Below are 25,188 nucleotides of genomic sequence, written 5' to 3'. Positions count from 1 at the left end.
TCATTCTTAAAAGTAGCTGAGTTTCTATATCAAATTGGCATTTCTTTTGCTTACAGAAAAGCGTAGAGGTCATAGTGATTACTTGTAAGCCGTCGACTTCATGATATATATTAAAACTTGGAGGAAACTACAAGAGAGAAAGAGTTTGTCTTTTCAAAGAGGAAAACATTGAGATGTCTCATACATAAACCCGTGCTTGTTTGATTTCTTCTACTTATTTGATGTAGTAAGATAACCATTTAAAGCCCTCGCCATATCCCATTTTGCGGACGATGCTGCACATGAAGACCTCAAGGGGACGGACACCAGATTCTTCTAGACTCACGTTGCTTTTGCCCGTAGTGAAGTTGGTGAGACCCAAGTGATACCTCAGCTCATCTTCAGAGGCTGCGTAAGGAATATCAATCTTGTTCCCAAGGATAAGAAAGGGAACACTAGCTAAGGCTTCATCAGATAGAAGAGCGTCAAGCTCTCTTTTTGACTCCACAAATCTCTCCTTGTCGTAAGCATCCACTAGGTACACAACTGCATCAACCTTTACACACACACACACAGAAAAGAGCTTGTATCAGTAAAGACATACACATAGGTAGCTTCTGATCTGTTCAAAACATAACCAAGAGAGTTTCTATCTAAACTATACGTTTCTCTACATTCAAGATTCAGAACAAGCAATCAATTTTTCTGAACTTTTTCCAAGACTATGCAAAGAGATTATCACATTAGTAACTCAATGGTATGTAATAAAACACCAAACGTGTCTTTAGTGTTACTAGTATGATGCTGTGATGGCAAAAGAGAGAGATGTTTAAGTTTAAAACCTTGGCATAGTAGTCTTTCCAGACCCTACGAGCAATCTGATGGCCACCCAAGTCAAAAGCCTTGAACTTGATTTTGCCAATGCTCAGTTCCTCAGACGTGGGATGCTGTGTTGGCTGGTGCTGTACTAATCTCTGCAACCACACAACAAATAGAGATTAAGCATGTTTGGTTCCGACCAGCTTTGACACATGTCGTAACTCCTAACACAATCGGCTATTCAAAACAAAAACATCAATTTAAAGAATCCCCACTACACCAACTCATATGCCTAAATTTCTCAGTAGTACATGTCGAATTGCCAGATAATCCAAAAGAGTCTAAATTAGAATCTACAAGAGCTAAGGAATATTCACCTCGTCTTTGAGCATGTGAAGCAAAGTAGTTTTGCCAGCATTGTCGAGACCCAGAAACAATATCTTCGCCTCTTTCTGCCACAATCCTAACGTCGCCAGGATTCCATAGAACCAATCGAACAAAAACATCACAAACTAACTCCTCTTCCTCCTCAGATCTGATTGAGAAGAACACAATACGAAACAGCCAGGAGAAACCCAATAAACTTTTAACGATCTTTGTATCAACTACAAAAGGTTTTGTCGATCAGACAAGGGTGAAAGAAATTCATTCATTAATGTCACACATTTATACGAAAAGAATAAAACACGTGGATGATAGGTAGCTGGTGATTTGACGTGGAGCCTTCTCATTGGTTGGCAAATTCTCGTTGACGTCATTGAACAACTATGAACCGTCCGATTAAATAACCAGCGGTTTGGATCTCTTCTTATTTTACACGGTTTACAATGGATCAAATGGTTTATTCCGACACGGTTTATTTCTGACAAACTTCAATAGTGACGTCATCATTGTCATCGGTTTAAATCTCTTATACTTTAACTCGGTTTATTTCGACGACATCATTTAAACTTGGAAGTTATACGATTCAATAATTCATCATCAATTCATTATAATTTAACTAGGTTTCTTTCGAAAAAAATCATTAAACTGGATTAAATGTCTTATAGTAATAAACTTGAAGTTAATACAATTCATCACACATTCGTTCAAACAGATGCAACAACCATCAACGAAGATCTTAAGCCCTTTCACCTCTGATTCTTCTAGCGAGCTGTATGTCCTTCGGCATGATCGTCACCCTCTTCGCGTGGATCGCACACAGATTAGTATCCTCAAACAGTCCAACGAGGTAAGCTTCGGCAGCTTCCTGGAGAGCGGCGACGGCGCTGCTCTGGAAACGGAGATCCGTCTTGAAATCCTGAGCGATCTCTCTCACTAGCCTCTGGAAAGGGAGCTTACGGATCAGAAGCTCGGTGCTCTTCTGGTACTTCCTGATCTCTCTGAGAGCCACCGTTCCTGGTCTGAATCTGTGGGGCTTCTTCACTCCTCCGGTGGCTGGAGCTGATTTTCTTGCGGCTTTTGTGGCTAGCTGCTTCCTTGGAGCCTTGCCTCCGGTTGATTTTCTTGCCGTCTGCTTGGTGCGAGCCATTGCGATTGGTTTCGAGAGAAGAGAGGTAGAAGATTGAGATCTGGTTTGTGAGTGAATATTTTTTGGTTAGAGGAAGAGAGTATTTATTATGGTCAGGGAATAACAAGAAGCGGGAAAAAAAGATTTCGCTTTCCTTGTTTTAGCGGTACTAAATCTTGATCGTTCATTTGGTTTTAATCGACGGCTACAAGAACTTATGTCACGATCCGCGTGAAAGTGGTAATAGCCGTAGATTTTGTGAATCCTACGGATAATTTTACTCTTTCCAAATAGCGATCCATGTGAACATGTATCAACCAATAGAACACGTTTATTGTCAAAGACATTTATACCCTTTCTTTTTCTAAAGTACGGATTAAGGCCCGTTATGCGATCTGGGCTTGTAAGTTTGTAACATGATCCTTGTGAAATCATAACAGCCGTAGATTAGTAAAAATCATTAGTGGCCCTCTGTTATCTTAAAATACACACCACAAGGCCCACAAGCAAAGCCGCAATCTATCGACCTTAGCTCACCACTCAGTCTAGAGCTTTGGATAGGAGAGAAACAAGAAGAGTAGGGAAAGAGATGTAATTGCAAAATGTCATCTTATGGTGTTCAGTACAAAAAGAGCCTGTGATCGTCATATCATTGTATCATTATATGCTAATACTAGACTGCTAAAAATACTTCAAAAGAAAGGATAAAAACATGAAACAGAGACTCGAAAACTTTGGTCTTCAATCTTCAACCTCTTTTCGCTCACAGCTCATCCTGCATAACCAATATCACACAATATAACCATCAACTTAAACAAAACAACCATATGGAAGGACACTCTGACAAGTATTTTTCTTAACATACATGAGCAGTGGCGTCTTTGTCTGAGGTCTCCTCGCTAACTTCTGATTTGGCTTCGGTCTTAGCTTCAGTGTCAGACTCATCTCCTTCATCTTCCTCTGCTTCATCTTCAGCCTGGAAACAACTCATACACAATGATATTAGTTCGGGACCAAAGAAGAAACAAAGAAAGACTCTGAAAACTTAAAAACAAACACAATTAACTTACATCAGTTTCCGCAGGAGCGTCCTTGGATTCCTCTTCCTCTTTCTTCTTCTCAATCTCATCGAAAGCTGCTTTCTCCGCCTGCAATTACGAGATTAGATTGGCTACTCTTACCAGGAAACCAGAAACAAACAGTTGTCTTGATGGAGATGAGTATTTTAAAACACGTACATCCTTGAGCTTGCCCCATGTTTCATCTGCCAACTTCTTGGCGTAGTCTGGGTCATCGCAGATCAAAACATTGTCGAACAATGATCCTGATTTCACCTGAAAATAGAGTGAAAAGTATTTTAGATGGGATTCATGAGCCAAAAAACAGAGCTGGGAAGACAAGATGTCACACTGACAAAATCTATTACCTGCCACAATTCGATTCCAACATACTTTAGCTTGGGGAAGACATACAGCTCTGAGTCATCCTTAAAGTCTGCGAGAAACCAGTTAAATTAGGCGCAGTAATTGTTGGATATTATGTCTTGGAGAGCTATAGTCTCATCTGAGTTTACGCATGAACATAAAAACATGATATAGAACTGTGGTACAAACTGAAAAAGATATGGATTATTAATAGTATCAAACTGGTAACAGGGCCACAGTATAGAGAGTAGAAACTTACCAGGGTTGTCAATTTCTGGAGCCTCCCACTTGCCCTTGTAATTGGGGTTCTTGATTTGCTACATAAATATATGATAACCTTGAGAGGAAGAAAAATAGTTATAAATACTTTTTGATAGAGAGGTAGACAAACCTTGGGCTTCCATTCACCCATGTACTCAGGGTTGGGAACGGTCGGGGCAGTCCACTCACCATCTTCTTCTTCATCCCAGTCCTCAGGCTAACAGAAAGGACAAAAGGACAAATAAGCAAATACAGAACACAACAAGATATTTTAGATATTGAATCAACTATAGACAAAATATAGGAACCTTCTTTGCATCGGTATCTGGGATCTCCTTAGGGATATCATCGTATCCGTTAGGTTTCTTGTCTTCAGGGTCTGGAATGTACTCTTGCTCGTCCCAGTCCTCAGGCTGTAAAAAAAACAGATTGCATGAGATTTGGTCTGGTTTGTTCTTTTTTTCTGTCTATAATTGAGATGCAAGTAGTTGGTTCTCAGTTTGCCATAAGTCATCATACCTTCTTGGCATTGGGGTCTTTGATCTTCTTGGGTGGGAGAAGATCCCAGTCAGAGTAAAGGCTACCGGTTTGCTTCTCAACATTGTCAATGAGAATGCTGTAAGTAGCATCTGGACGGAGGATGAATGTGTAGACATGGGTGAGCTGGTCAGTTTCACATGGAACATCCTTCTTGATCAGGTGGTTGGCGTCATTGTAGGTAAGGATAGCATGCACTTTCTTCGTGCTGTAGCCACAGATATCGGGACCAAACATGATGCTGCAGGTAAAAAAGAATATGGTTGTTATTTAAAAATAAATAAATAACAATTGATGATGTTGACAGAAAGCGAGACGAGATAGGTAATGTACCTGTATGGAGTGTCGCCACCAAATTTCTTCTGGTCAACATCGCCACTAAGGAGCTTCATGTAGCCACCACCACAGTCAAGCTTTTGCTCGTGCTTGACTGAGAACTGGAAGACTAAGGTTTTGTCCTTGTTGCTGAATTCAGGGAACTCAGCTGAAATGGCGTAGAATCTGTAGTCCTCACTGGTCTGGATACCTGCAATACAATGATAGTTGCTACAATGAGGGAAACCAATGAATCATGAGTCCGTAACAAGCTCTGAAGAATGAATCATACCTTTATCATTAGCATCACCAGACCAATTTCCAGAAGTGTGGTTCCACTCCCCAGCAGCCTGGTCATCTTTCTTCCACTCAGATTTAACCCACCTGTTCTCCCATCCATCTTTAGAAAACAGATTTATACATTAAGCTCAGATCAGAACATCAAGACGAAACAAACACAAGATATGAATGCTTCATTGAATTGAACACTGCAGAGGATAATATACTACTCTGAAGTCTAAGCTGAAAACTAACAAATATTGCACTCAATGCTTAGCTAGTTTCAGAGTTCATCAATCGTTAAAACCTTCCTCTCGTGATCTCCACGAAGAGTACTACTTACTATCAACCAAACGTTCGCAGCCATTTCACGAAACCTCCGATTAGAATCTCGAATCAAAAATCAGAATCCACAAATTCATAGATCCGTAATACCTCCGGATCAAACATTTACAAATTGATCTTATCCGATGAAAACAAAGAATATCGATTCGAAAATGAATAACTAATTCGCAGCATTATCAAGATGAATATGTATACGAACAAACGCATCACTGAATCCTAAAAGTCTGGAATATACAGAGGCGAGAGAGAATGAAGAGTAGGTTACCATCAAACCGCTCCTCGAATATAACTGCGGCGGAGGCGATCGCGACGAGTCCGATAAGAATCAACGATACGAGGCCAAGGATTAGTTTCGCCATTGCTAAAACTCAGATCGGAGCTTCTTCACTGAGATCCGAAGATGATGAATAAGACCTCGAGTTTATATATACGACGACGAGAGCAAGCTGCAAGTGAAGTTGCTCTCACTCTCATGGATATTCGCATCTTGCCACGGTGTAAATCTGCAACCACGTAATCCAATCAGTAACTGACACGTCAGGCATAGTCGTCAATAGAATGACATGGCGCTATGATATTGGATGAAACCCCCGAGGAAAGGTAACACGTGGGTAAATATTAGCGGTCGGTGGTTTTAACTAAAAGAAGTGTGCTTTTCACGTGGGGAGTAAACAAAAGAAGAAGAAGCAGATCTCTCGGGCATTTTCGTCAAAACACCGCTCGGTTAGTTGAAACGTGATCACCACCGTTGGATTTTTCATCTTTGAACAATACTAAAGCATGGGCCGAGAAAATTTGGGCCGAGAAACTTTTAGCTTGTAACTGCGTTGGGGGGCTCTTCTCTGTATGAAGTTTAGCATAAACCCAGTTATATAGCCGGGTTGAACCTAATAATTGGTTTGACCATGAACCAGTTACAGAGTCAGATTAGATCTCAAAGTTATTAAACTGATAAAAACCATTAAAACTATCAAAAATATCTAAATAATTTATATAAACATAAAATTAGTTTATATTTATAATATTTTATGTTTTAAATTTATTTATATTTTAATTATGTATCATATTTACTAATATTACTTTTAAATTTATACACTAAAAATATATTAAACCAGATTATTGAACCAACCTGGTCGAACACAATGAAGGTTGGAGTCTTAATTACAAGACTCTTATAAGTTCTACTATGTCAACTGTGAATGCCCTGGAAGTTTAGCTACACCTCTAACATCCATCAGTTTCCGAAACCTCTCACCATCTGTGAATCTTCCAGTACCACAAAAGATGTTAGACATAAGCACATAGTCACCTCCATGACTTCTCTCCAACTCCATCAGCTTCTTAGTAACCCTCTCCGCCATCTCAGGATCATCATAAACGCTACAAGCTCCAAGCAGCATTCTCCAAACCACTGCCTTTTGGTCAGACGGAATCTCCAAAGCGATCCTCTCCGCTTCTTCTAATCTTCCTTTTCTTCTCAGCATATCTACTAGACATCCATAGTGCTTCACATCCGGCGTGATCTTGTACTTGCTTACCATCTTGTTGAAAAACTCTAGAAACTCCTCTTCTGCTAACCCTCCGTGGCTGCAAGCGTTTAAAACACTGATCATGGTCACTCTGTTTGGTTTCAGACCCATTCTCTCCATGTCTTTGAACATACTGACGGCTTCTTTTCCCATTCCGTGCATCGCAAAGGCGGAGATCATAGTTGTCCATGAGACAAGATTCTTTCTTTCGTTTGGAACGTCCATGAAAAACTTCAACGAGCTTTGGATGCATCCACATTTTGCATAAGCGTCGATGAGAGAGTTTGTCACACGGATGTCTTGTGGAACAAACGCTCTTTTCACAGCGTAACCATGGACCGATCCGCACATTCTTAGATCTCCAAAGCTCCAAACAGCTGGAAGAATCGTGAGGATGGTGATCTCGTTCGGCTTGATTGCGTCGCAAGCCATTCTCCTGAACAAGAGTATAGCTTCCTTGGGCTTATTCACTCGTGCATAGCCATCGATGAGAGTTGTCCACGACACTACATTCCGATTAGGCATCTTCTCCAAGAGGGAAAGAGCTTTCTCGAACTCTCCCAAATTAGTCAAGTCAGTGATCATCACATTCCAAGTCACAGGGCTTCTCTCAGGCATTTCGTCGAACACTTTGTAAGCATCGACTCTGTTTCCGGCACCAATATACATTCCGACCAAAGCTGTCTGAACATAGACATTAAACTCAAAGCCCAGTTTTAGCGTCAACCCATGTAGTCCAATACCCAGTAGTGTATTCGAAGTCGCTTTGATGAGAAAGAGATAAGTGTAACTATCAAAAGGAGGCAGTCTCTGTTCGTGATCAGACAGGAAGTGAAGCTGTTGGAGCTGGTCGTAGAGGAAGTAAGCACGAAGAGGTGTTTCGCCAAGAGAATAGCATCGAAGCAGAGGATTGAATAGGAGAAGTTTCTTAGAGTTTTGTTCCTGATGAAGGAGAAGAAGCCCAGCAGTGATGAAGTGAGAATGGAGCTGGTGGATGATTCTAGGATCTGATTCATTCTTGCGCAGAAGAGAGCTAAGGTGTTTAATCGAGAGGTTGGTGTAAGAACGCTTGATGATGGTGTGAGAGCGAGAAGCAATGGATCTACATGAAGCAAACAAGAACATAACTGTCCAGAGATTCTGTTTTTTTTTTGGCTTGTGAATTGTGTTTTGATTTTGGCTGAAACGACGACGCTTTTGCCGGAAGTATAATTGAGTTAAAGCCCACTTACAATGATTGATGTTTGTGTTAAAGCTAGTGGGCTTTTTCTTCTGTGTGGCCCATTATAAAGGTGTTTTTTTTTTGACAATGATGGAAAAGAGTAAAGAAAGCTAACTTTAGGATACTCTATTTCAGAAGGAAGTATCCAAGTGGCTCCCGACAACTAATCAAAAATTCCGACACAAAACCAAACACGGATCCGACCCGGAAATAACAGACAACTCGTCGTCCACGATCTCCATCTCCAGTTTCAGCTTCCACCGAAAGAGAGCGAGAGAGAAAGATCTCAGAGAGAACAAACCAAGATGTCGTTGAGGCCGAGCACACGCGCGGAGCTGAGGAAGAAGATATACAAGACAGGTGTTGACGCCGACGAAGCTAGGCGGAGGAGAGAAGACAACCTCGTCGAGATCAGAAAAAACAAACGCGAGGACAGTCTCCTCAAGAAACGCCGCGAAGGAATGATGCTCCAGCAGCAGCAGCAGCAGCCTCTCGGAGCTGGTCTCGACGCCCTCCAGAGCGCTGCCGCCGTTGAGAAACGAGTAAGTCAGCTGATCTGAATCTCTTAGTTTCATTTGGATCACAGAATTTAATTTATTACTGATGGATCTTTGTTTTGTTTATTGAAAGAGTGAGAATTTTGATTGTAATTGCCCTTCAATTATAGATCTCAGCTTTATGACAACACATCTGATCATGTAGTAAACTAATCTGCTGTTTATGTTCTGTTTTGACAGTTGGAAGGTATCCCAATGATGGTGCAAGGTGTTTATTCTGATGATCCCCAAGCTCAGCTAGAAGCCACTACTCAATTTAGAAAGTTGTTATCTATAGGTATGTTTGACCATTTTAATTCTCCTTTCAGAATGTTATAATAAACATCTGATGGTAGTTTTGTAATTTTGATGAGCAGAGCGCAGTCCTCCAATAGATGAAGTGATCAAAGCTGGTGTTATCCCACGTTTTGTGGAGTTTCTTGGAAGGCAAGACCATCCACAACTGCAGGTATGTCTCATGATTCCTACATTTTAGATTTGACTCTTATTAGTGTCACTGTTACTTTAAAATTCTTTTTCAGTTTGAGGCTGCATGGGCTTTGACCAACGTTGCGTCAGGAACATCAGATCATACTCGGGTTGTGATTGAACATGGGGCGGTACCTATCTTCGTTGAGCTTCTTAGCTCAGCTAGTGATGACGTTCGAGAGCAGGTTTGCCCCTTACTAGCTAGATGGTTGTAGCAATTTTATTTTATATTGTAATTTTGATCCAAAATATATGTACATTTTTTGGTGATACGAACTTGTAGTCAGCCAAGTGCTTTTCTGTAGTTTTCTTATAAACGTTTATATATTTTATCCGTTGTAGGCCGTGTGGGCCTTGGGGAATGTTGCTGGAGACTCGCCAAACTGCAGGAACCTTGTTCTCAGCTGTGGTGCTCTCATACCGTTGCTGTCTCAGTTAAACGAAAATTCAAAGTTATCCATGCTGAGGAATGCTACATGGACCTTGTCCAACTTTTGTCGTGGGAAACCACCAACACCATTCGAAGAGGTAGAACTGGAGAATCTTATGTAACTTGATTTGTTTGCAGTCTTATTACTATGGGTCAGTTTTTTTAATTATATATGTTTTGTTGCGTTCTCACATTATTCGAGCATGATGTTTGATATTTATATGTTCCAGGTGAAGCCTGCCCTACCTGTTCTTCGGCAACTTATCTATCTAAATGATGAAGAAGTTCTCACAGATGCTTGCTGGGCTCTATCTTACCTTTCAGATGGCCCCAATGATAAGATCCAGGCTGTGATCCAGGCTGGTGTCTGTCCACGACTTGTGGAGCTTCTGAGGTTAGTTCCATTTTGCTATATTATTGATGTATTAGTTGGTCTTTTGAACAATGGTGTTGGCATCTTCAAATTTGTGGTGTTATTAATACCTTTTAGATATTGAGTGTTGTTTCACTCCCTTGAATTCTTGTTTTTGTTCTTCTGCATACTAACTAATATATTTTTTTTTCAAGTCATCCATCACCTACGGTTCTCATTCCTGCACTTCGAACTGTTGGGAACATTGTAACTGGTGATGACTCTCAGACACAGGTATGATCTATAGAGAATGTTTCTATATAATGTTTTGGATTTTTTGTTTAACATTTTGACTGCAACTTTTTTTTTTTTCCTTTTCAGTTTATAATTGATAGTGGTGTACTTCCACACCTTTATAATTTACTCACGCAAAATCACAAGAAAAGTATTAAAAAGGAAGCTTGTTGGACTATCTCAAATATCACTGCTGGGAACCAAGCTCAGATAGAGGTATGAGTTTTTTTTTTCTGCTACAATTAGCATTTCAATAATGCTATTTCATTTCTGATTCTGTAAAAAGTTATATTGAATATGTTCAAGTTGTGTTTACTCTTTTCTCTAGCAAATTTATTTTGTAGTTTTTTAGAAAGACAACTTTTAATCATTTTATATTGTTTAAACAATAGGCTGTGGTTGGTGCTGGATTAGTCCTTCCTCTTGTGCACTTACTCCAGAACGCAGAGTTCGATATAAAGAAGGAAGCTGCCTGGGCCATTTCCAATGCCACATCAGGAGGATCTCACGAGCAGATTCAGTAAGTCATCTAAGCATTTGCTAATAACTGACTTACACTTCATAGTGTTCACTCTTACATGTCTTATACCATCATGCAGATATTTGGTGAACCAAGGCTGCATCAAACCTCTATGTGATCTACTAATCTGCCCTGACCCGAGGATTGTGACAGTGTGCCTCGAAGGGCTTGAAAACATTCTCAAGATCAGTGAGGCTGACAAGGAGATGGGACTAAACGGTGGGGTGAATCTCTATGCTCAGATAATAGAAGAGTCTGATGGATTGGACAAAATCGAAAACCTTCAGTCCCATGACAACAACGAGATATATGAGAAGGCTGTTAAGATCTTGGAGAGATATTGGGCTGAAGAAGAAGATGAAGAGCAGATTCTGACAGACGGTGGGAACGAGAATCCACAACAGGGCTTCAGTTTCGGTAATAACCAGGCAGCTGCTCCTCCTGGTGGATTTAAGTTTGGCTAAAAAAAAAGGTATAGAACAAATTGATATCGTGAGTTTGGGGGGAAGTGTGAGATTCATTTTTTTTGCAACTGTTATTTGATATTGGCAGGTTTGAGTTTGAGGTTTTGAGTACTGGTTCAAAACGGCTTTTCTGTTTTTTTTTATTTGTCTGATTCATTCTGAGTTTGTTTGTATCTTAATATCTTTAAAAGTCTGGGATAAAGTGTGGTTACTGGTTTAGGATATGATCCACTTTTGTATTTGTCACTTCTTTCTTTGTTGTTTGTTATTATAATTTTTAAAACTTTACTCGCACCAGAGTGCAAATACAAGTAACGTTATATGATTGCAAGTCCATGAGGGTTTTACTTAAACCGGAATCCAATTAAACCGAATTGCTTTTGTAATTTTGAAGTATCAAACACCTTTGAAAGATCTTGAAATTACACAACATTGCTCATCAAACATGTTAAATGCCATGAGAAAAAGCTAAACTAAAACAAAGAGATTCAACTTCAACTGATCTTTTTCAGCTCTGTTATGCCATTACATTCATCAGTTTTGTCCCTTCTTCTGTTTGGTCTCAGGGACTAGAGGCTTGATGGCGAGTTTCGGCTTTGTGCTGACTAGCCTATGTGGAAGCACTGAAACAGCAGCTACATAGGAGCCATTTGGTATTCTAGAGAGTGGTAAGAGTTCCACCAGAACACATAACTGCATATTTTGTTCACACCAATCTTCAGGACTTTATAATGTAACATAGATTTTGAGTTCTTGTCTATATGTAAAATTACCTCCGGAGATTTGAGATCCACAACTGAATCTGGTACAATGGCTTTCACTCCTGCCGCCACAGTTTCAAAGCATTTAGTGCGGTCCAGCAAAGGACATTGATCTAGAACCTCTGATGCTTTCTGAATCTTTCCTTTCGCCTCCTCCACACCTCTTCGGTTATACCCAGCTGCAAACTATATATGGTGTGGTATATGGTTAATAACCATTGCCATAAAATATAACAATATACACTTGATTATGCAGGCAAAATGTTTTTTTTTTACCTTCACTGGTGTTGAGAGTGTGTTTTGTTTATCATCTACAAACCGCTGAACAAGCTTTGATACTGTTTCCTGAAGTTCTTTCTCTGTTAAAGCACAAGTAGCTTGAACAGGGAATATCCGATGGCACCAGCTGCAATGTTCAAATCATAAAGTACTAATTTCGTCAGTGATCAAAAGCTCCTAGCAGAGTGAGACAGTCAACAACATAGACTTCAATCAAATGACAGTTCACTAACTAACATTTAACCACATTCGTTTATGCATATGAATGAATAAGAAGACTTACACTGGTGCCTTCAGAGCTCCAGATTCCATAAACGGGAAGACTCTCGACACTATATCTGTAGTATCCGTAGAGTTGTCAACAGGGAAAGTAAAAAGAAGCAAGCCACTCTTTGTCAGCTTAACCAATGACATGAGAGACTTTTGTTCTTCACTAACACTCTCTTTGGCCGGTTTGAGATCCTCAGCATTTGGATTCTCACCTAAAGAATGGCACCAGAAGTTCATTAAGAAAAGACAAACCAGTGACTATACTCTTCAAAAAGTTACCTGTTTCTTCCGTCTCTTGTCCACAAAGTTTTAGTCTTTTAGATGCATCAGAAGACTTCAAAACCTCACCTTTCTCCTCACCTAAGGGCAGTAACACCTTTCCGAGGATGGACATGACCTCTTTGGTAGCACTCTTCTCCCTTTCTGATAAACATTAAGTCTCAATTCAATAAGCTCACAACACATAAGACTCGGAGACTATTGATACATAAAAGAGGGGAAAGAATCATACTGATGCTGCAGGTGACGAGGAAGCCGGAATGAGAATGATGAAGCAGAGAAGAGGGAGCTGTGTAATCGAAACGAGGGATGCTTATGATGCTCGCGTGTTGCTCCCATGGCGCCATTGTTTCAGCTTCCTCTTCTCTTTCTCTCTTTTCACCAACAGGGGCCTCCTCAATCGCTCTTTCAACATCCTTCACTTCTTCAGTAGCAGCCATTGTTACTCTCTATGAGCAGCAGAGAAGCTTGAATCGATTTATCTATAACCTATTCTCCCCTGTTTCGCTGTGTTTTGGTCTGAAGAAACTCAAAGCCTTGACCTTTAGCAGTTTGATGTGATGGGTCGGCTGAAACGCACTGTTAAGACAAACGCACCTTTAAAGTTTAAAACCCTGAAACTCTCTCCACCGGTGGATTAAGCGGTTTGGAAAGTGCGATTGCGTTTTCTTGATAGTGCGTTTGGTAGATCTGCTGAAACGCACCGTTAAACAGCTAAAGCCCCACTGAAAAACTCTCAACTAACTTTCGTTAAGTTGGATTAAGCGGTTTGGAAAGTGCGATTGCGTTTTAAACCCTTTAAAACCCTGAAACGCGACTTTTCATTAAGACAACGCACCTCAAAGCAGCTGAAACTAAAACCCTGAAGCTTAAGAGGTCGGAATCGATCTACTCAAAGACTCTGTGTCTCTGGAAAAGGAGAATAGAGATGCAAGTACTTGCACGGAATCTAGCTCAGAGAGTCTCAAGAAGCCAGGTATGCTCTAAAGTTCATATTTTCTCGATGGCTCTTGTCTTCTTTGTTTGGTGATTGATCTTCAGGGACCATAAAGTTTCATCCTTTGAATGAAAGTAATTGAATTTTTTATAAAATTTGCAGAAAGCCTGAGACTTTATTGCAGAAAGTACTTATTGCTTGTGTTTCATCCCTGTGTCATGTTCTTTATCTGCACTACTTGTTCAAAAGCATATACATTTGCTTTAGGCTAAGAGACATTTTGTTTATGAAATGATATTTCTTCAGGTGATCAGTCGCTATGCATATTCAACTCAACGGGTCAGAGACATTGGTCAGCCAACTCCAGCTTCTCACCCTCATGTAACTATCTTCTCTTCTATCATGCAAAATGCTTTTATAATGCTCTCTGATGATTCCCTCTTCTGCCTCAGTTTATGTCCGAAGGAGAGGTCACACCAGGGATAAGAGTCGAGGAATACATTGGTAGAAGGAAGAAACTTGCTGAGCTTCTTCCTCAGAACAGCTTAGCCATCGTTTCTTCAGCTCCTGTGAAGATGATGACAGACGTTGTTCCGTATACTTTCAGACAAGAGGCTGATTATTTGTATCTAACTGGCTGCCAGCAACCAGGTGGCGTGGCTGTTTTAAGCAGTGAACACGGTTTATGCATGTTCATGCCAGAACCAACTCCTAATGTATGATTAATTATGAATTTAGTTAGTAATTATGATTTCTGTTTGGTGATTTGTAAGAGTTGGTTTGTGGTTTTAGGACATTGCTTGGCAAGGAGAAGTAGCTGGAGTCGATGCAGCGTCAGAGGTTTTCAAGGCGGAACAAGCATATCCCATAAGCAAATTACCAGAGGTAATATTCATTCCCTAAGTGTCAGCTCTTGTAAAATGTTTTATTTATATGTTACTTGAATGTACAGATTCTTTCAGACATGATAAGAAGCTCTTCTAAAGTGTTTCATAATAATCAAACGGCCTCACAAAAATACGCAAACTTGGATGAGTTTAAAAAGTCAGCATCTCTTGGCAAAGTGAAGTCTCTTTCAAGTTTTACCCATGAGCTGAGGTTGATTAAATCACCTGCAGAGCTCAAATTGATGAGAGAGTCTGCGTCTATTGCCTGCCAGGTACTCCTCTGTGACTAAGTTCATTTCCAATAGCTATATACAGACAATGAGCTCATGTGGTGATTTGGATCTTTTTTTTATTCACAGGGTCTTCTGAAAACAATGCTACATTCAAAAGGGTATCCTGATGAAGGCATCTTGGCAGCCAAAGTTGAGTATGAGTGTCGGATAAGAGGTGCTCACCGAATGGCGTAAGTCTCCTCAACATGAATAAATAAGTATTCTCTTATTCTTCTTTTGCTAATGAGATTAATATTTTTTCATCTTCTTTTATTACTTTAGATTCAATCCTGTAGTTGGTGGCGGTTCTAATGCTAGTGTGATCCACTATTCAAGAAATGATCAGCGAGTAAGTTTGACGAATTTCTTCTAATATAGAGATGTGTTCTTGAAGCCAACGTATTAAATAATCTGTGCAGATAAAAGATGGTGATCTTGTCTTGCTGGACATGGGCTGTGAGTTACATGGTTATGTTAGTGATCTTACTAGAACATGGCCCCCTTGTGGAAAATTCAGCTCTCTTCAGGTTTTGATTATTATGTTAACTTTTTATTTTACTGAAGATCAACGCATTGATACTTGTGTTTTTTTTTAATACAGGAAGAGCTATATGATCTAATACTTGAGACAAACAAAGAGTCCATAAAGCTCTGCAAGCCTGGTACAACCATCCGGCAACTAAACACATACTCGGTAATAAATATAAACTTATCTTCAACTGTGCTTGAGATTTTCATTATCTACAGTTTTGCCAAAATGTGAAATATATACACTTTTGTGTTTATTTGCCAACAAAATGCTGTTTCAACTCAGATGATGCTTTGTGATTGTGCAGACCGATATGTTGTGCGATGGACTGATGAAGATGGGCATCTTAAAGAATCGTAGATTGTACCACCAGCTGAATCCAACATCCATAGGTATGCAATATTGAACCTCGATCACGTTAACTTATTGGTTTGTTCATCCAATCATAAATTTGCATGTTTGGACGATGAAACCAAAACAATTAATTAAGTTTGGTTAACGTGCTGGTGCAAACAACCTTGTTTAATTGTCTGGCATTGTGCTGTTAACATGTAACCAAAAAAAAACACAAAATGTTATCTAACAAGGTTCTCTTTTTGATGGATAAAAAAAGGTCACTACCTTGGGATGGATGTGCACGATTCTTCTTCTGTAGGATATGACCGCCCTTTGGTACCCGGTTCTGTAAGTAAATCTAAACTCTTTCAAGTCAGTTCTGTAAGAGGCTTATTACATGTTCACCTGTTAACTTGCCCCCTCCTGCATTAATAAACTAAACTATTTGGACAGGTGATCACAATTGAGCCAGGTGTCTACATTCCATCTTCATTCAACTGCCCTGAAAGGTATAACATTACTGTCTTTCAAACTCTTTATGCAACAACTTCATGTAAGAGATTGTGGTTATGTAGATCCGTGACATTAAACTGCAAATTAACCGCAGGACATGCCATGATCTATCAGATAAGAAATCTATGGTTATGTGAAATTGCTTAAATAATTCTTGATAAATTTGCAGATTCCAAGGGATAGGGATAAGGATTGAGGATGAAGTTCTGATCACTGAGACAGGCTACGAGGTGCTAACAGGGTCAATGCCTAAGGAGATCAAACATATAGAGACATTACTGAATAATCACTGCCATGAAAACGCTGCTCAGAGCTTCGCCGGGTTCTCTTCCTAAGTTGTTACTGGGAACTGTTGTTACTTGAACCAATATATTTGAGATGTTATGCATAATGATATAATTTGAAAGAAATAATAAGATTTGATTTGATTGGACCAAGTTTATAGTGAAACAGTACCAAGGCATCAAGTTTCAAGATAGTAAGGTGACAAATCACAATCAGTAAGTTAGACGTTGGAACTCTTGTAATTATGTGAACTACAATGTTTACTTGAATTCTAAAGATATTATTCAATTCGATTTATACCAAAAAATAATTGAGCACATGACGGTTACTGGTTAGCTGTTGAAGAAAATGTGAGTTGATAGGCCCTGCATTTACACGCAGAGGGCCATGCATGCACCATCTATCATATAACAAGTAACAACAATAATTGCTATCACTATTGTCTGATGATGATTACTATAGTCACCCATAGACCTGCCCAACCATGTCCATTAATGCTTTCTCCATGTACCGCATACCACACAAACTATATATAACAAGGTTAAGTCGCCTCTTACCACAACACACAACTTCAGCTTGTTGAGGTAAAGCTTAAACTAGAAAAACAGAACAGAGATGGGTTTGGTCACAGAGGAGGTGAGAGCTAAGGCAGAGAAGTACACCGGAGATGAGATATGCCGAGAGAAGACAAAAGTCTTCCTCAAGGAAATATCTATGCCCAATGGTTTACTACCGTTGAAGGACATTGAAGAGGTTGGGTACGACAGAGAGTCAGGTGTTGTGTGGCTGAAGCAGAAACAGAGCATCACTCACAAGTTCGAAACGATCGATAAGCTTGTCTCCTACGGAACCGAGGTCACGGCCGTGGTTCAGACGGGTAAGATCAAGAAGCTCACTGGAGTCAAGGCCAAGGAGCTTCTTATCTGGGTCAGTGTCAGTGAGATCTATACAGAGGAAAAGGAGAAGATCACGTTTAAGTCCCCAACCACACTTTCCAGGACTTTCCCAGTCTCAGCTTTTGTAGTCCCAGAGGAAGTGGAACCTGCCAAGGAAGAACCTGTCAAGGAGAAGAGCAGTGAAGCCGCCGCCGAGGTCAAAGAGGCTGTTGCAGTCAAGGAGGCCTAATCAAAGCTTTTCTACAGTTAAAAGAGACCAAAATCTATTGAAGTGTACTTCAACAATGTAAACAGACTATTGAGAGTTAGTGTTTCTCAGTGCTCTTACTCTCATGTATTACCTACCCCTCGTTTCTGCATGTTTTATATGTAATAAGATGTCAATAACATCATCCTGTTATACAAAAAGTACCGTAATTATCTATAGACTACATTGAAGTTGGTTCTGTATGTGACTTCAAGAACACTGGAAACATATTAGCAAGCTATGAAGTGAAAGCTACATCGAGATCTTTTCAAAATGTTTTACAACCTCAAAAAGTTTCTTAAACAAGGTAAGTCGAAAATGAAAATACATGTAAGAAGACATAATATAATAAATCTCTTTCTTAATCCCTTACAAAATAGTATATTGAGAAAACGAATCAGTCAAAAAACATGTTGTTTGCTTATGGCAAATCTTCTTTGTACACTGTCTCTGCTCTCACCAAACCTTTTCTTCTTTTCAGACAAGGGTGAAGGCAGATTGTACCGTGGATTGGAACCGTGATGCGATTGTCTGTGAGGCAAACTGCTGAAACTGTTTCTTTGCATCTGCCACCAAATAAAAAGTGTTAAGTCTAATGATCTATAGCCCATTTGACTATTATAAGGGCTATACGGGAATGGATCTTACCTTTCTTGCACTTTGTGAAGCCGATGATATTAGCCACGTTGAGGGACAAGCAAACGCCGACAACGAGCAGATAGTCAGCCTGAAACCTTATCAGTGAAAATATCCCAAGGACTAACCACGCAGCTGCCTGAAGAAAGGACAAACAAAAAAACAAGATTCAGCTCCGGTAAAAGACAGCATAATATATTCACAAGTTTGTAATGCTGACTCTAGACACTAAACCCATTGCTACCACCATCTCAAGGCTCATTCTTACTCTCTATAGGTCGTTTGTAATGCAACTGAGCCTATAGATTTTTAAGCTACCAACTATTAGTCAATCGGATATACTAATGCAACTTCAAAATGCACAATAACATGGCCAACTTTCTTCTCCCTATTTTGCAATGTGATCTGCATGTGATTCCACTCAGAAGGAGAACCATTCTCACAAACTCTTAGATAAAATAAAACTCATTTAAACGGCAGCTTGTCGGTGGGGTGAGAGAACTCAGCTATATGGTCCATGTACGATACTATAAGACTGCTCTGAAATTCTTATACGTCACCGTAATAAAACATTTGATTACCATTCGCTCATTCTTGCCTATTTTTACTCCTAATGCTCAACTAAAGCTTCAGGTGCACTGGAAACAGGTTTAAGTGATAAACATACGCTACAAACTGTAGTCTAGTCTAAGATAGGAACTACTCACTGCAAGGTAAAGCGTCCACCAGAAAAGCCACGAGTCTTTCTTGTTCATCCGAGCCAACGACTGACACAGGCACACAAACGAAATGAATCAGTATTCAAAAAGCCTATTGAATAAAGTAAAAATATTAAGCAAAAAAGGCGGGTAACCTCCTGGTCAAGAGACTCAAACTTCCAGACACTTTCACCCAAGTCATTGATCTCGTTCCACCACCTGAGACCAACAAGTATACGCCCACTCACATTCTTAACCACCCAGAAGTCAAGCGCCGCAAGAAGAACAGTCACCACAAAGATGATTACAAAGCTGTTGAAGAAGAGAGCCGATAGAATGTAAAACGCCAACGCAGCACCCTGCCCCCAAAAAAAACAAACATGTTACCATTCTCCACCTCACTTATAAAAAAGTCTAAAAAGACTCATACTCAGGCTCCTCATACCTTGAAGAGAACATGGAAGAGACACGTCTTCGGATTCGCATAGTTTTCAACTGGTGCCTGCATTGAATTAACAAACGAGAATAATCACATCTGAGTCTAATCTCGCTACGCATTATCGCGATTAAACCGATTCTTAACCTAGCATTTCTATCTAGCTCAAGCCTTCCAAGTTCTAATACGAATACGAAGAGCACAGATCTAACACAATCACGTCCAGATCGAGCAGCTAATCGAGAATCTGATAAGCAATCGAGCTCAGAAATTAATCATTCTCACCTGGTTAGGATCCATCTTTCGAATTATCCAACTGGATCAACCCGACGCCGATCAGAAGAATAACGAAACACCTTTCGGATATGGAATATACGGATCTTCCCTCCGAGAAACACAGAATTTTCCCAGAAATTTTTTCTCCAGATCTTCAAACTCTTGCGCGTGTTTTCTTAGCGTTTTAATTCTAATCCATAGGCCCAACTGAGTGTCCTTTATAGCCCATTAGGCCCAATATAAAATATGTATTTTTATATAAAAATATTAATATAATATAAAAATACAATATTATATTTTTTTTTGTGAATTTTCAAATTAAATTTATAGGATACTTACTTAAATTCTACATTAGCATAATAAATTCTACTATATATATTATTACATTACATGCCATAAATATTAAAATAAACATAGGGACAATTTATTGTTAAAAGTCAAAAAAGAAATAAATTAAACAACTTTTTGGAAGTATATTCTTTTACAAAAAATATATTTTATTTTATATAATATTAGTAATTTATTGTATAATTATATTTATAGAAATTTATACTTTTTACAGTAAATAGCTATTGTATGATTTTTATAAAAATATATATTTTGTGATGATATATATATAAATAATTATTATAATTTCTTTTCTCTTAATATTAATAAATTTTTGAATTAATTGATTAAAAAAACAGATTTTTTTCTTATTCAAGATAGTACTATATATCTTTTAACATAAATATATTTTAGTTCACAGTTTAATTTTATTTGATACCTATTAGTTTTTGCTACATGCAAAAGATAATTATCTTAATTTGAACAAAAAATAATAATTATCTTAGTGCCAAATGTATCAATTCTATTAATGAGTAACTAAATAAACATGATGGATGTCAAAAAAAAAAAAAACTAAATAAACATGATGAGATTAATATTTCTTTCTTTTTCATCGCCTATATTTCTTTCTTATTTATGTAGGAACTAGTTGTATATAAACACAACCTGATGAATGAATGCAAATCATTATATAACTCCTTTATATAGGCTAGATAAGCTACGTCAATCCTATTATTTTGGTCATAACGATTTTGTTGTGTTGCTTGTTACTTCGAATCCTTAATTCTTGGGTTTTCCTCGTGAAGATGTCGGAAGCCAAAATTGAAGAGATAAACTGTGAAGACAGGATCAGTGCTTTGCCCGAAGAGTTGCTTGTGACGATTTTGTTGCTTGTCCCGATTAAAGAAGCAGTAGCCACCATGATTTTGTCCAAAAGGTGGCGCTATATATGGATGATGTTGCCTAGCCTTGATTACAATGAAACCAATGATGTCAACCAAGCTCGTGATTGGGGTGGTGATGATAATGATGATGGTGATGATGATCTTGAAAGCAAGAGCATTTGGTGGTTTTTGGACAAGTCACTGAAACTTCACAAAGCACCTGTCTTAGAAATATTGCTTATTAGTCTTGGTCGACGATGTCCTAGTGATGCTAATGTCGGAAATTGGGTTGAAAAGGCTGTTGATCGCGGTGTGGTCGTGGTAAAATTCAAGCTTCGCTGGTCCGCAGGTCCAACCACATTGCCTAAGAGCCTTTACACCTGCGAAACACTCAAAGAATTGACTCTATCTAACAAGGTTCTTGTTGATTTCCCTTCTTCTTCTTCCCCTTCGTGCCTTCCATCACTTGAAATACTTCAACTTTCCTGTGTGGTATATAAAGACGAGGATACTTTCGCTAGGTTCTTATCTAGTTGCCCTGTCCTTGGAATATTGATCGTGAAAAGAAAGAAGAGTGACAATCTGACAAACTTTATTGTGAAAGTGCCTACTTTATGGATGTTATGGTATTATAATACAACATGGCTGCTAGATGACACTGATGTAGTGGATAGCGGTAGTTGTTTGGTTATAGATACTCCGGCATTAATAAAGTTTGACGTCACTGATTATTCAAGACACTCTTGGTCGATCGGGAATATGCCTTGTCTTGAGGAGGCACATATTAGTGTCGACTGTTTATCTCTTTTTGACAAGATCATAACAGCTTCTTCGGCGATCTTGTCTCTTGTCTTGACTTTCGAAGATGAAATGGTAGCTCAGTTTATCTATATATATTGATTGCTTGTTGTGATTTACATTGTTGCATCTACTTATAAGTTGTTGTTTGTTTTGTCACAGCTTGTTCGTTGTAGCACCCTAAGATTTTCTCGACTTCTTAGGTTATCTGTAGATCCAAGTAGATCAAACTGCGTGGAACCACTCTTACTTTTACTTGGAAATACTCCGAAACTTGAAGAACTTGTAGTTAATAATGTACGTACCCTCCTTTTCTTCAAGCTTTGGTAAATAGTAGTAACTTTTTTTTTAACATACGGCCATGCACCATTGCTTCACAGGAATTTGCCTCTGAACCCAAGGATGTCCCACTTTCATGGAATCAACCAAGTTCTATTCCTGGATGCTTGTCGTCACATCTAAAAATATTTGAATGGAGATACTATGGACACAGAGAAGAAGAGGAAGAATTCTTGACATACATCCTAGCCAATTCTAAGTGTTTAAAGACTGTGACAATCTCCCTCAACCCCATTTTAGATCCTGAATTAGAGGAAGATTTTATCATCGGAAAATTGAAAGATATTCCTAGGGTTTCAACATCATCTCAACTTTTGGTCAATTGAAAATTTAATTCGAGTTATCATATGTTTAGCTATAAGAAGAACCTCTAAATATAATGTGAACAACTTGCTATTGCTATAATGTAAACAAAATACAGTTTCTTGACAATGAAGTGTTATCTACTGACTTCACAAATAATTAATAATACTATAACATAATCTCACATGTGGAGGAATATTGGCTGCAATATCTCGTTTTCAGGTTACATTGTTCACAACAATAATTGTTGTGTGTTGATGATTGCTATAGTCACCCATAACCTGCTCAACCATGCCCGTTAATGCATTTTACATGCACCGCATACCACACAACCTATATATAACAAGGTTAAGTCGCCTCTTATCACAACACACAACTTCAGCTTTGCGGTAAAGCTTAAACTAAAAAAACAGAGCAGAGATGGGTTTGGTCACAGAGGAGGTGAGAGCTAAGGCAGAGAAGTACACCGGAGATGAGATATGCCGAGAGAAGACAAAAGTCTTCCTCAAAGAAATATCTATGCCCAATGGTTTACTACCATTGAAGAGGTTGGGTACGACAGAGAGTCAGGTGTCGTGTGGCTGAAGCAGAAACAGAGCATCACCCACAAGTTCGAAACGATCGATAAGCTTGTCTCCTACGGAACCGAGGTCACGGCCGTGGTTCAGACGGGTAAGATCAAGAAGCTCACTGGAGTCAAGGCCAAGGAGCTTCTTATTTGGGTCAGTGTCAGTGAGATCTATACAGAGGAAAAGGAGAAGATCACGTTTAAGTCCCCAACCACACTTTCCAGGACTTTCCCAGTCTCAGCTTTTGTAGTCCCAGAGGAAGTGGAACCTGCCAAGGAAGAACCTGTCAAGGAGAAGAGCAGTGAAGCCGCCGCCGAGGTCAAAGAGGCTGTTGCAGTCAAGGAGGCCTAATCAAAGCTTTTCTACAGTTCAAAGAGACCAAAATCTATTGAAGTGTACTTCAACAATGTTATCTATAGGTATGAAGTGATCAAAGCTGGTGTTATCCCACGTTTTGTGGAGTTTCTTGGAAGGCAGGACCATCCACAACTTCAGGTATGTCTTATGATTTCTACATTTTAGACTCAAGAATGGTATGGTGGCTTACTTTAAAGTACGTTTGCAGTTTGAGGCTGCATGGGCTTTGACCAACGTTGCGTCAGGAACATCGGACCATACTCGGGTTGTTATTGAACATGGGGCGGTACCTATCTTCGTCGAGCTTCTTAGCTCTGCTAGTGATGAGGTTCGAGAGCAGGTTTGCCACTAACTAGCTAGATGGTTGTAGCTATTTTAATTTTATATTGTAGTTTAGATCCAAAATATATACATTTTTTTGGTGATATGAAATTATAACCAGCCAAGTGTTTCTCTGCAGTTTTTAGGTGCTAAAACGTTAATGTTTTCTTATAAACATTTATATATTTATCCGTTGTAGGCGGTGTGGGACTTGGGGAATGTTGCTAGCTGTGGTGCTCTTATACCATTGCTGTCTCAGTTAAACGAAAACTCAAAGTTATCCATGCTGAGGAATGCTACATGGACCTTGTCCGACTTTTGCCGTGGGAAACCACCAACACAATTTGAAGAGGTAGAACTGGAGAATCTTATGTAACTTGATTTGTCTGTACAGTCTTATATTATGGGTCAAAAAATTTAATTACATGTTTGGTTGCGTTCCTCACGTTATTCAAGCATGATGTTTGATATTTATATGTTCCAGGTGAAGCCTTTCACCTGCCCTGCCAGTTCTTCGGCAACTTATCTATCTAAATGATGAAGAAGTTCTCACAGATGCCTGCTGGGCTCTATCTTACCTTTCAGATGGCCCCAATGATAAGATCCAGGCTGTGATCCAGGATGGTGTCTGTCCACGACTTGTGGAGCTTCTGAGGTTAGCTCAATTTTGCTATATTATTGCTATATTAGCTGGTCTTGTAGTTTTGTTCTTCAGATTCTTATCCCCCAACAATGGTGTTTGACATTTTCAAATTTGTGATGTTTTTAATACCTCTTAGAAATTGAGTGTTAGTGTACTGACTAATATATATATATATATATATATTTCTTCAAGTCATCCATCACCTACGGTTCTCATTCCTGCGCTTCGAACTGTTGGGAACATTGTAACTGGTGATGACTCTCAGACACTGGTATGATCTGTGAAGAATGTTTCTATATAATGTTTGATTGTTTTGTTTAACATTTTGACAGCAGCTGTGTTTTTGCTTTTCAGTTTATAATTGATAGTGGAGCTTCTGAGGTTAGTTCCTTTCCGAGGATGGACTTGTAACAAAAAATGGTGGTTAAGAAGGTAGTTAAGGAGATTTACCAACCAGTTTTATAAGGATTGTTAGCTACGCTCAAATGTTTAGAGTATATATATATGGTGCATCTCTCTTTTAAGTTTCATATCTGAAAACCATTTTCAAACAAAGAATGAGTACTCCTCTCACACCGGCTCAAATCCAAGCAAATCTCGACCGCAAGCGCGCAGCAAAGGCGGCGGCAGATCGGAAGAGGGCTGCGGACAAGAAGAAGGAAAACAAGAAATTCAATGCTGCTGTGAAAAAACGCCAGGAGAACACACTGCGTATGCTCGGGATCAAAAAGTAGTAGTTTGATGTTTGAACATGTAATGGGATGCATCTTGCATCCTTCTCAATAAATTGTTGTCGTGTCTTATA

At 39.2% G+C, this 25,188-nt stretch overlaps 10 protein-coding genes and 1 pseudogene across 12 annotated transcripts; 5 read left to right on the top strand and 6 right to left on the bottom strand.

Moving 5' to 3' along the window:
* Positions 1-78: 78 nt before the first annotated feature.
* On the bottom strand, positions 79-1,454 carry LOC103836350 (GTP-binding protein SAR1B). The gene is made up of 3 exons (XM_009112596.3): positions 1,176-1,454; positions 822-953; positions 79-535 (listed from the first exon to the last, which is right to left on the bottom strand). The coding sequence occupies exons 1-3, from the start codon at positions 1,302-1,304 to the stop codon at positions 215-217; spliced, it is 582 nt and encodes a 193-aa protein (XP_009110844.1). The 5' UTR covers positions 1,305-1,454; the 3' UTR covers positions 79-214.
* Positions 1,455-1,821: 367 nt separating this feature from the next.
* LOC103836349 (histone H3.2) lies at positions 1,822-2,400 on the bottom strand. Its single transcript, XM_009112595.3, has one exon. The coding sequence runs from the start codon at positions 2,327-2,329 to the stop codon at positions 1,919-1,921; it is 411 nt and encodes a 136-aa protein (XP_009110843.1). The 5' UTR covers positions 2,330-2,400; the 3' UTR covers positions 1,822-1,918.
* A 484-nt stretch (positions 2,401-2,884) lies between these two features.
* On the bottom strand, positions 2,885-5,950 carry LOC103836348 (calreticulin-2). Its single transcript, XM_009112594.3, has 12 exons — positions 5,735-5,950; positions 5,138-5,245; positions 4,864-5,056; positions 4,513-4,771; positions 4,302-4,406; positions 4,124-4,210; positions 3,992-4,049; positions 3,735-3,802; positions 3,547-3,642; positions 3,379-3,456; positions 3,174-3,284; positions 2,885-3,083 (listed from the first exon to the last, which is right to left on the bottom strand). The coding sequence occupies exons 1-12, from the start codon at positions 5,826-5,828 to the stop codon at positions 3,072-3,074; spliced, it is 1,269 nt and encodes a 422-aa protein (XP_009110842.1). The 5' UTR covers positions 5,829-5,950; the 3' UTR covers positions 2,885-3,071.
* Positions 5,951-6,535: 585 nt separating this feature from the next.
* On the bottom strand, positions 6,536-8,337 carry LOC103836347 (pentatricopeptide repeat-containing protein At1g09220, mitochondrial). Its single transcript, XM_009112593.3, has one exon. It carries the CDS (start codon positions 8,121-8,123, stop codon positions 6,654-6,656), a length of 1,470 nt encoding a protein of 489 aa, XP_009110841.1. The 5' UTR covers positions 8,124-8,337; the 3' UTR covers positions 6,536-6,653.
* Positions 8,338-8,361: 24 nt separating this feature from the next.
* LOC103836346 (importin subunit alpha-4) lies at positions 8,362-11,599 on the top strand. 3 transcript variants are annotated; one of them, XM_033277568.1, is made up of 11 exons: positions 8,362-8,762; positions 8,958-9,054; positions 9,134-9,225; positions 9,299-9,430; positions 9,588-9,773; positions 9,906-10,069; positions 10,243-10,321; positions 10,409-10,537; positions 10,714-10,841; positions 10,921-11,313; positions 11,394-11,599. In XM_033277568.1, the coding sequence occupies exons 1-10, from the start codon at positions 8,526-8,528 to the stop codon at positions 11,303-11,305; spliced, it is 1,629 nt and encodes a 542-aa protein (XP_033133459.1). In that variant the 5' UTR covers positions 8,362-8,525; the 3' UTR covers positions 11,306-11,313; positions 11,394-11,599. The 3 variants fall into 3 exon arrangements, with proteins under 3 accessions (XP_033133459.1, XP_033133460.1, XP_009110840.2); XM_033277569.1 differs by having other exon boundaries at positions 10,921-11,310; positions 11,392-11,596; XM_009112592.3 differs by having other exon boundaries at positions 8,363-8,762; positions 10,921-11,593.
* Positions 11,439-13,478, bottom strand: LOC103836345. Its single transcript, XM_009112590.3, has 6 exons — positions 13,127-13,478; positions 12,895-13,038; positions 12,629-12,827; positions 12,343-12,472; positions 12,079-12,252; positions 11,439-11,998 (listed from the first exon to the last, which is right to left on the bottom strand). Exons 1-6 carry the CDS (start codon positions 13,332-13,334, stop codon positions 11,840-11,842), a joined length of 1,014 nt encoding a protein of 337 aa, XP_009110838.1. The 5' UTR covers positions 13,335-13,478; the 3' UTR covers positions 11,439-11,839.
* Positions 13,479-13,616: 138 nt separating this feature from the next.
* LOC103836344 (intermediate cleaving peptidase 55, mitochondrial) lies at positions 13,617-16,807 on the top strand. The gene is made up of 13 exons (XM_009112589.3): positions 13,617-13,870; positions 14,138-14,212; positions 14,284-14,547; positions 14,624-14,716; positions 14,784-14,990; positions 15,078-15,181; positions 15,273-15,339; positions 15,410-15,517; positions 15,592-15,684; positions 15,827-15,911; positions 16,133-16,203; positions 16,309-16,364; positions 16,538-16,807. Exons 1-13 carry the CDS (start codon positions 13,823-13,825, stop codon positions 16,701-16,703), a joined length of 1,437 nt encoding a protein of 478 aa, XP_009110837.1. The 5' UTR covers positions 13,617-13,822; the 3' UTR covers positions 16,704-16,807.
* A 396-nt stretch (positions 16,808-17,203) lies between these two features.
* LOC103836340 lies at positions 17,204-17,999 on the top strand. Its single transcript, XM_033277573.1, has 2 exons — positions 17,204-17,785; positions 17,850-17,999. The coding sequence occupies exon 1, from the start codon at positions 17,269-17,271 to the stop codon at positions 17,776-17,778; it is 510 nt and encodes a 169-aa protein (XP_033133464.1). The 5' UTR covers positions 17,204-17,268; the 3' UTR covers positions 17,779-17,785; positions 17,850-17,999.
* Positions 18,000-18,059: 60 nt separating this feature from the next.
* Positions 18,060-20,041, bottom strand: LOC103836341 (Golgi apparatus membrane protein-like protein ECHIDNA). The gene is made up of 6 exons (XM_009112587.3): positions 19,852-20,041; positions 19,576-19,632; positions 19,286-19,489; positions 19,140-19,199; positions 18,445-18,571; positions 18,060-18,362 (listed from the first exon to the last, which is right to left on the bottom strand). Exons 1-6 carry the CDS (start codon positions 19,864-19,866, stop codon positions 18,274-18,276), a joined length of 552 nt encoding a protein of 183 aa, XP_009110835.1. The 5' UTR covers positions 19,867-20,041; the 3' UTR covers positions 18,060-18,273.
* A 244-nt stretch (positions 20,042-20,285) lies between these two features.
* Positions 20,286-22,622, top strand: LOC103836343 (putative FBD-associated F-box protein At1g05080). Its single transcript, XM_033277570.1, has 3 exons — positions 20,286-21,926; positions 22,014-22,148; positions 22,232-22,622. The coding sequence occupies exons 1-3, from the start codon at positions 20,976-20,978 to the stop codon at positions 22,514-22,516; spliced, it is 1,371 nt and encodes a 456-aa protein (XP_033133461.1). The 5' UTR covers positions 20,286-20,975; the 3' UTR covers positions 22,517-22,622.
* A 230-nt stretch (positions 22,623-22,852) lies between these two features.
* LOC103836342 lies at positions 22,853-23,472 on the top strand (annotated as a pseudogene).
* Positions 23,473-25,188: the final 1,716 nt, after the last annotated feature.

The sequence above is a fragment of the Brassica rapa genome, chromosome A08, assembly GCF_000309985.2.
Source record: "Brassica rapa cultivar Chiifu-401-42 chromosome A08, CAAS_Brap_v3.01, whole genome shotgun sequence".
NCBI lineage: Eukaryota > Viridiplantae > Streptophyta > Magnoliopsida > Brassicales > Brassicaceae > Brassica > Brassica rapa.
This window is presented reverse-complemented; position numbering and strand designations above follow the sequence as displayed.

Bases quoted from the DNA above. Each gene is read 5' to 3' on its own strand.
- LOC103836350 (XM_009112596.3), bottom strand. From the start codon at position 1,304: ATGTTTTTGTTCGATTGGTTCTATGGAATCCTGGCGACGTTAGGATTG. The intron at 954-1,175 runs GTGAATATTCCT...GTGTGGTTGCAG, and splicing joins TTCACATGCTCAAAGACGAG to AGATTAGTACAGCACCAGCC. The intron at 536-821 runs GTTTTAAACTTA...GTGTGTGTAAAG, and splicing joins GGAAAGACTACTATGCCAAG to GTTGATGCAGTTGTGTACCT.
- LOC103836349 (XM_009112595.3), bottom strand. From the start codon at position 2,329: ATGGCTCGCACCAAGCAGACGGCAAGAAAATCAACCGGAGGCAAGGCT.
- LOC103836348 (XM_009112594.3), bottom strand. From the start codon at position 5,828: ATGGCGAAACTAATCCTTGGCCTCGTATCGTTGATTCTTATCGGACTC. The intron at 5,057-5,137 runs GTATGATTCATT...ATTGTATTGCAG, and splicing joins TGGTGATGCTAATGATAAAG to GTATCCAGACCAGTGAGGAC. The intron at 3,643-3,734 runs GTAATAGATTTT...CTCTATTTTCAG, and splicing joins TTGGAATCGAATTGTGGCAG to GTGAAATCAGGATCATTGTT.
- LOC103836347 (XM_009112593.3), bottom strand. From the start codon at position 8,123: ATGTTCTTGTTTGCTTCATGTAGATCCATTGCTTCTCGCTCTCACACC.
- LOC103836346 (XM_033277568.1), top strand. From the start codon at position 8,526: ATGTCGTTGAGGCCGAGCACACGCGCGGAGCTGAGGAAGAAGATATAC. The intron at 9,774-9,905 runs GTAGAACTGGAG...TATATGTTCCAG, and splicing joins CACCAACACCATTCGAAGAG to GTGAAGCCTGCCCTACCTGT. The intron at 10,538-10,713 runs GTATGAGTTTTT...TTTAAACAATAG, and splicing joins GGAACCAAGCTCAGATAGAG to GCTGTGGTTGGTGCTGGATT.
- LOC103836345 (XM_009112590.3), bottom strand. From the start codon at position 13,334: ATGGCTGCTACTGAAGAAGTGAAGGATGTTGAAAGAGCGATTGAGGAG. The intron at 13,039-13,126 runs GTATGATTCTTT...AATGTTTATCAG, and splicing joins CCTCGTCACCTGCAGCATCA to AAAGGGAGAAGAGTGCTACC. The intron at 12,253-12,342 runs GTAAAAAAAAAA...CACCATATATAG, and splicing joins CACTCTCAACACCAGTGAAG to TTTGCAGCTGGGTATAACCG.
- LOC103836344 (XM_009112589.3), top strand. From the start codon at position 13,823: ATGCAAGTACTTGCACGGAATCTAGCTCAGAGAGTCTCAAGAAGCCAG. The intron at 14,717-14,783 runs GTAATATTCATT...TTGAATGTACAG, and splicing joins CCATAAGCAAATTACCAGAG to ATTCTTTCAGACATGATAAG. The intron at 15,518-15,591 runs GTTTTGATTATT...TTTTTAATACAG, and splicing joins GAAAATTCAGCTCTCTTCAG to GAAGAGCTATATGATCTAAT.
- LOC103836340 (XM_033277573.1), top strand. From the start codon at position 17,269: ATGGGTTTGGTCACAGAGGAGGTGAGAGCTAAGGCAGAGAAGTACACC.
- LOC103836341 (XM_009112587.3), bottom strand. The intron at 19,200-19,285 runs GTTACCCGCCTT...TGCCTGTGTCAG, and splicing joins TTGAGTCTCTTGACCAGGAG to TCGTTGGCTCGGATGAACAA. The intron at 18,363-18,444 runs GTAAGATCCATT...ATTTGGTGGCAG, and splicing joins CTTCACAAAGTGCAAGAAAG to ATGCAAAGAAACAGTTTCAG.
- LOC103836343 (XM_033277570.1), top strand. From the start codon at position 20,976: ATGTCGGAAGCCAAAATTGAAGAGATAAACTGTGAAGACAGGATCAGT. The intron at 21,927-22,013 runs GTAGCTCAGTTT...GTTTTGTCACAG, and splicing joins TGACTTTCGAAGATGAAATG to CTTGTTCGTTGTAGCACCCT. The intron at 22,149-22,231 runs GTACGTACCCTC...ATTGCTTCACAG, and splicing joins AAGAACTTGTAGTTAATAAT to GAATTTGCCTCTGAACCCAA.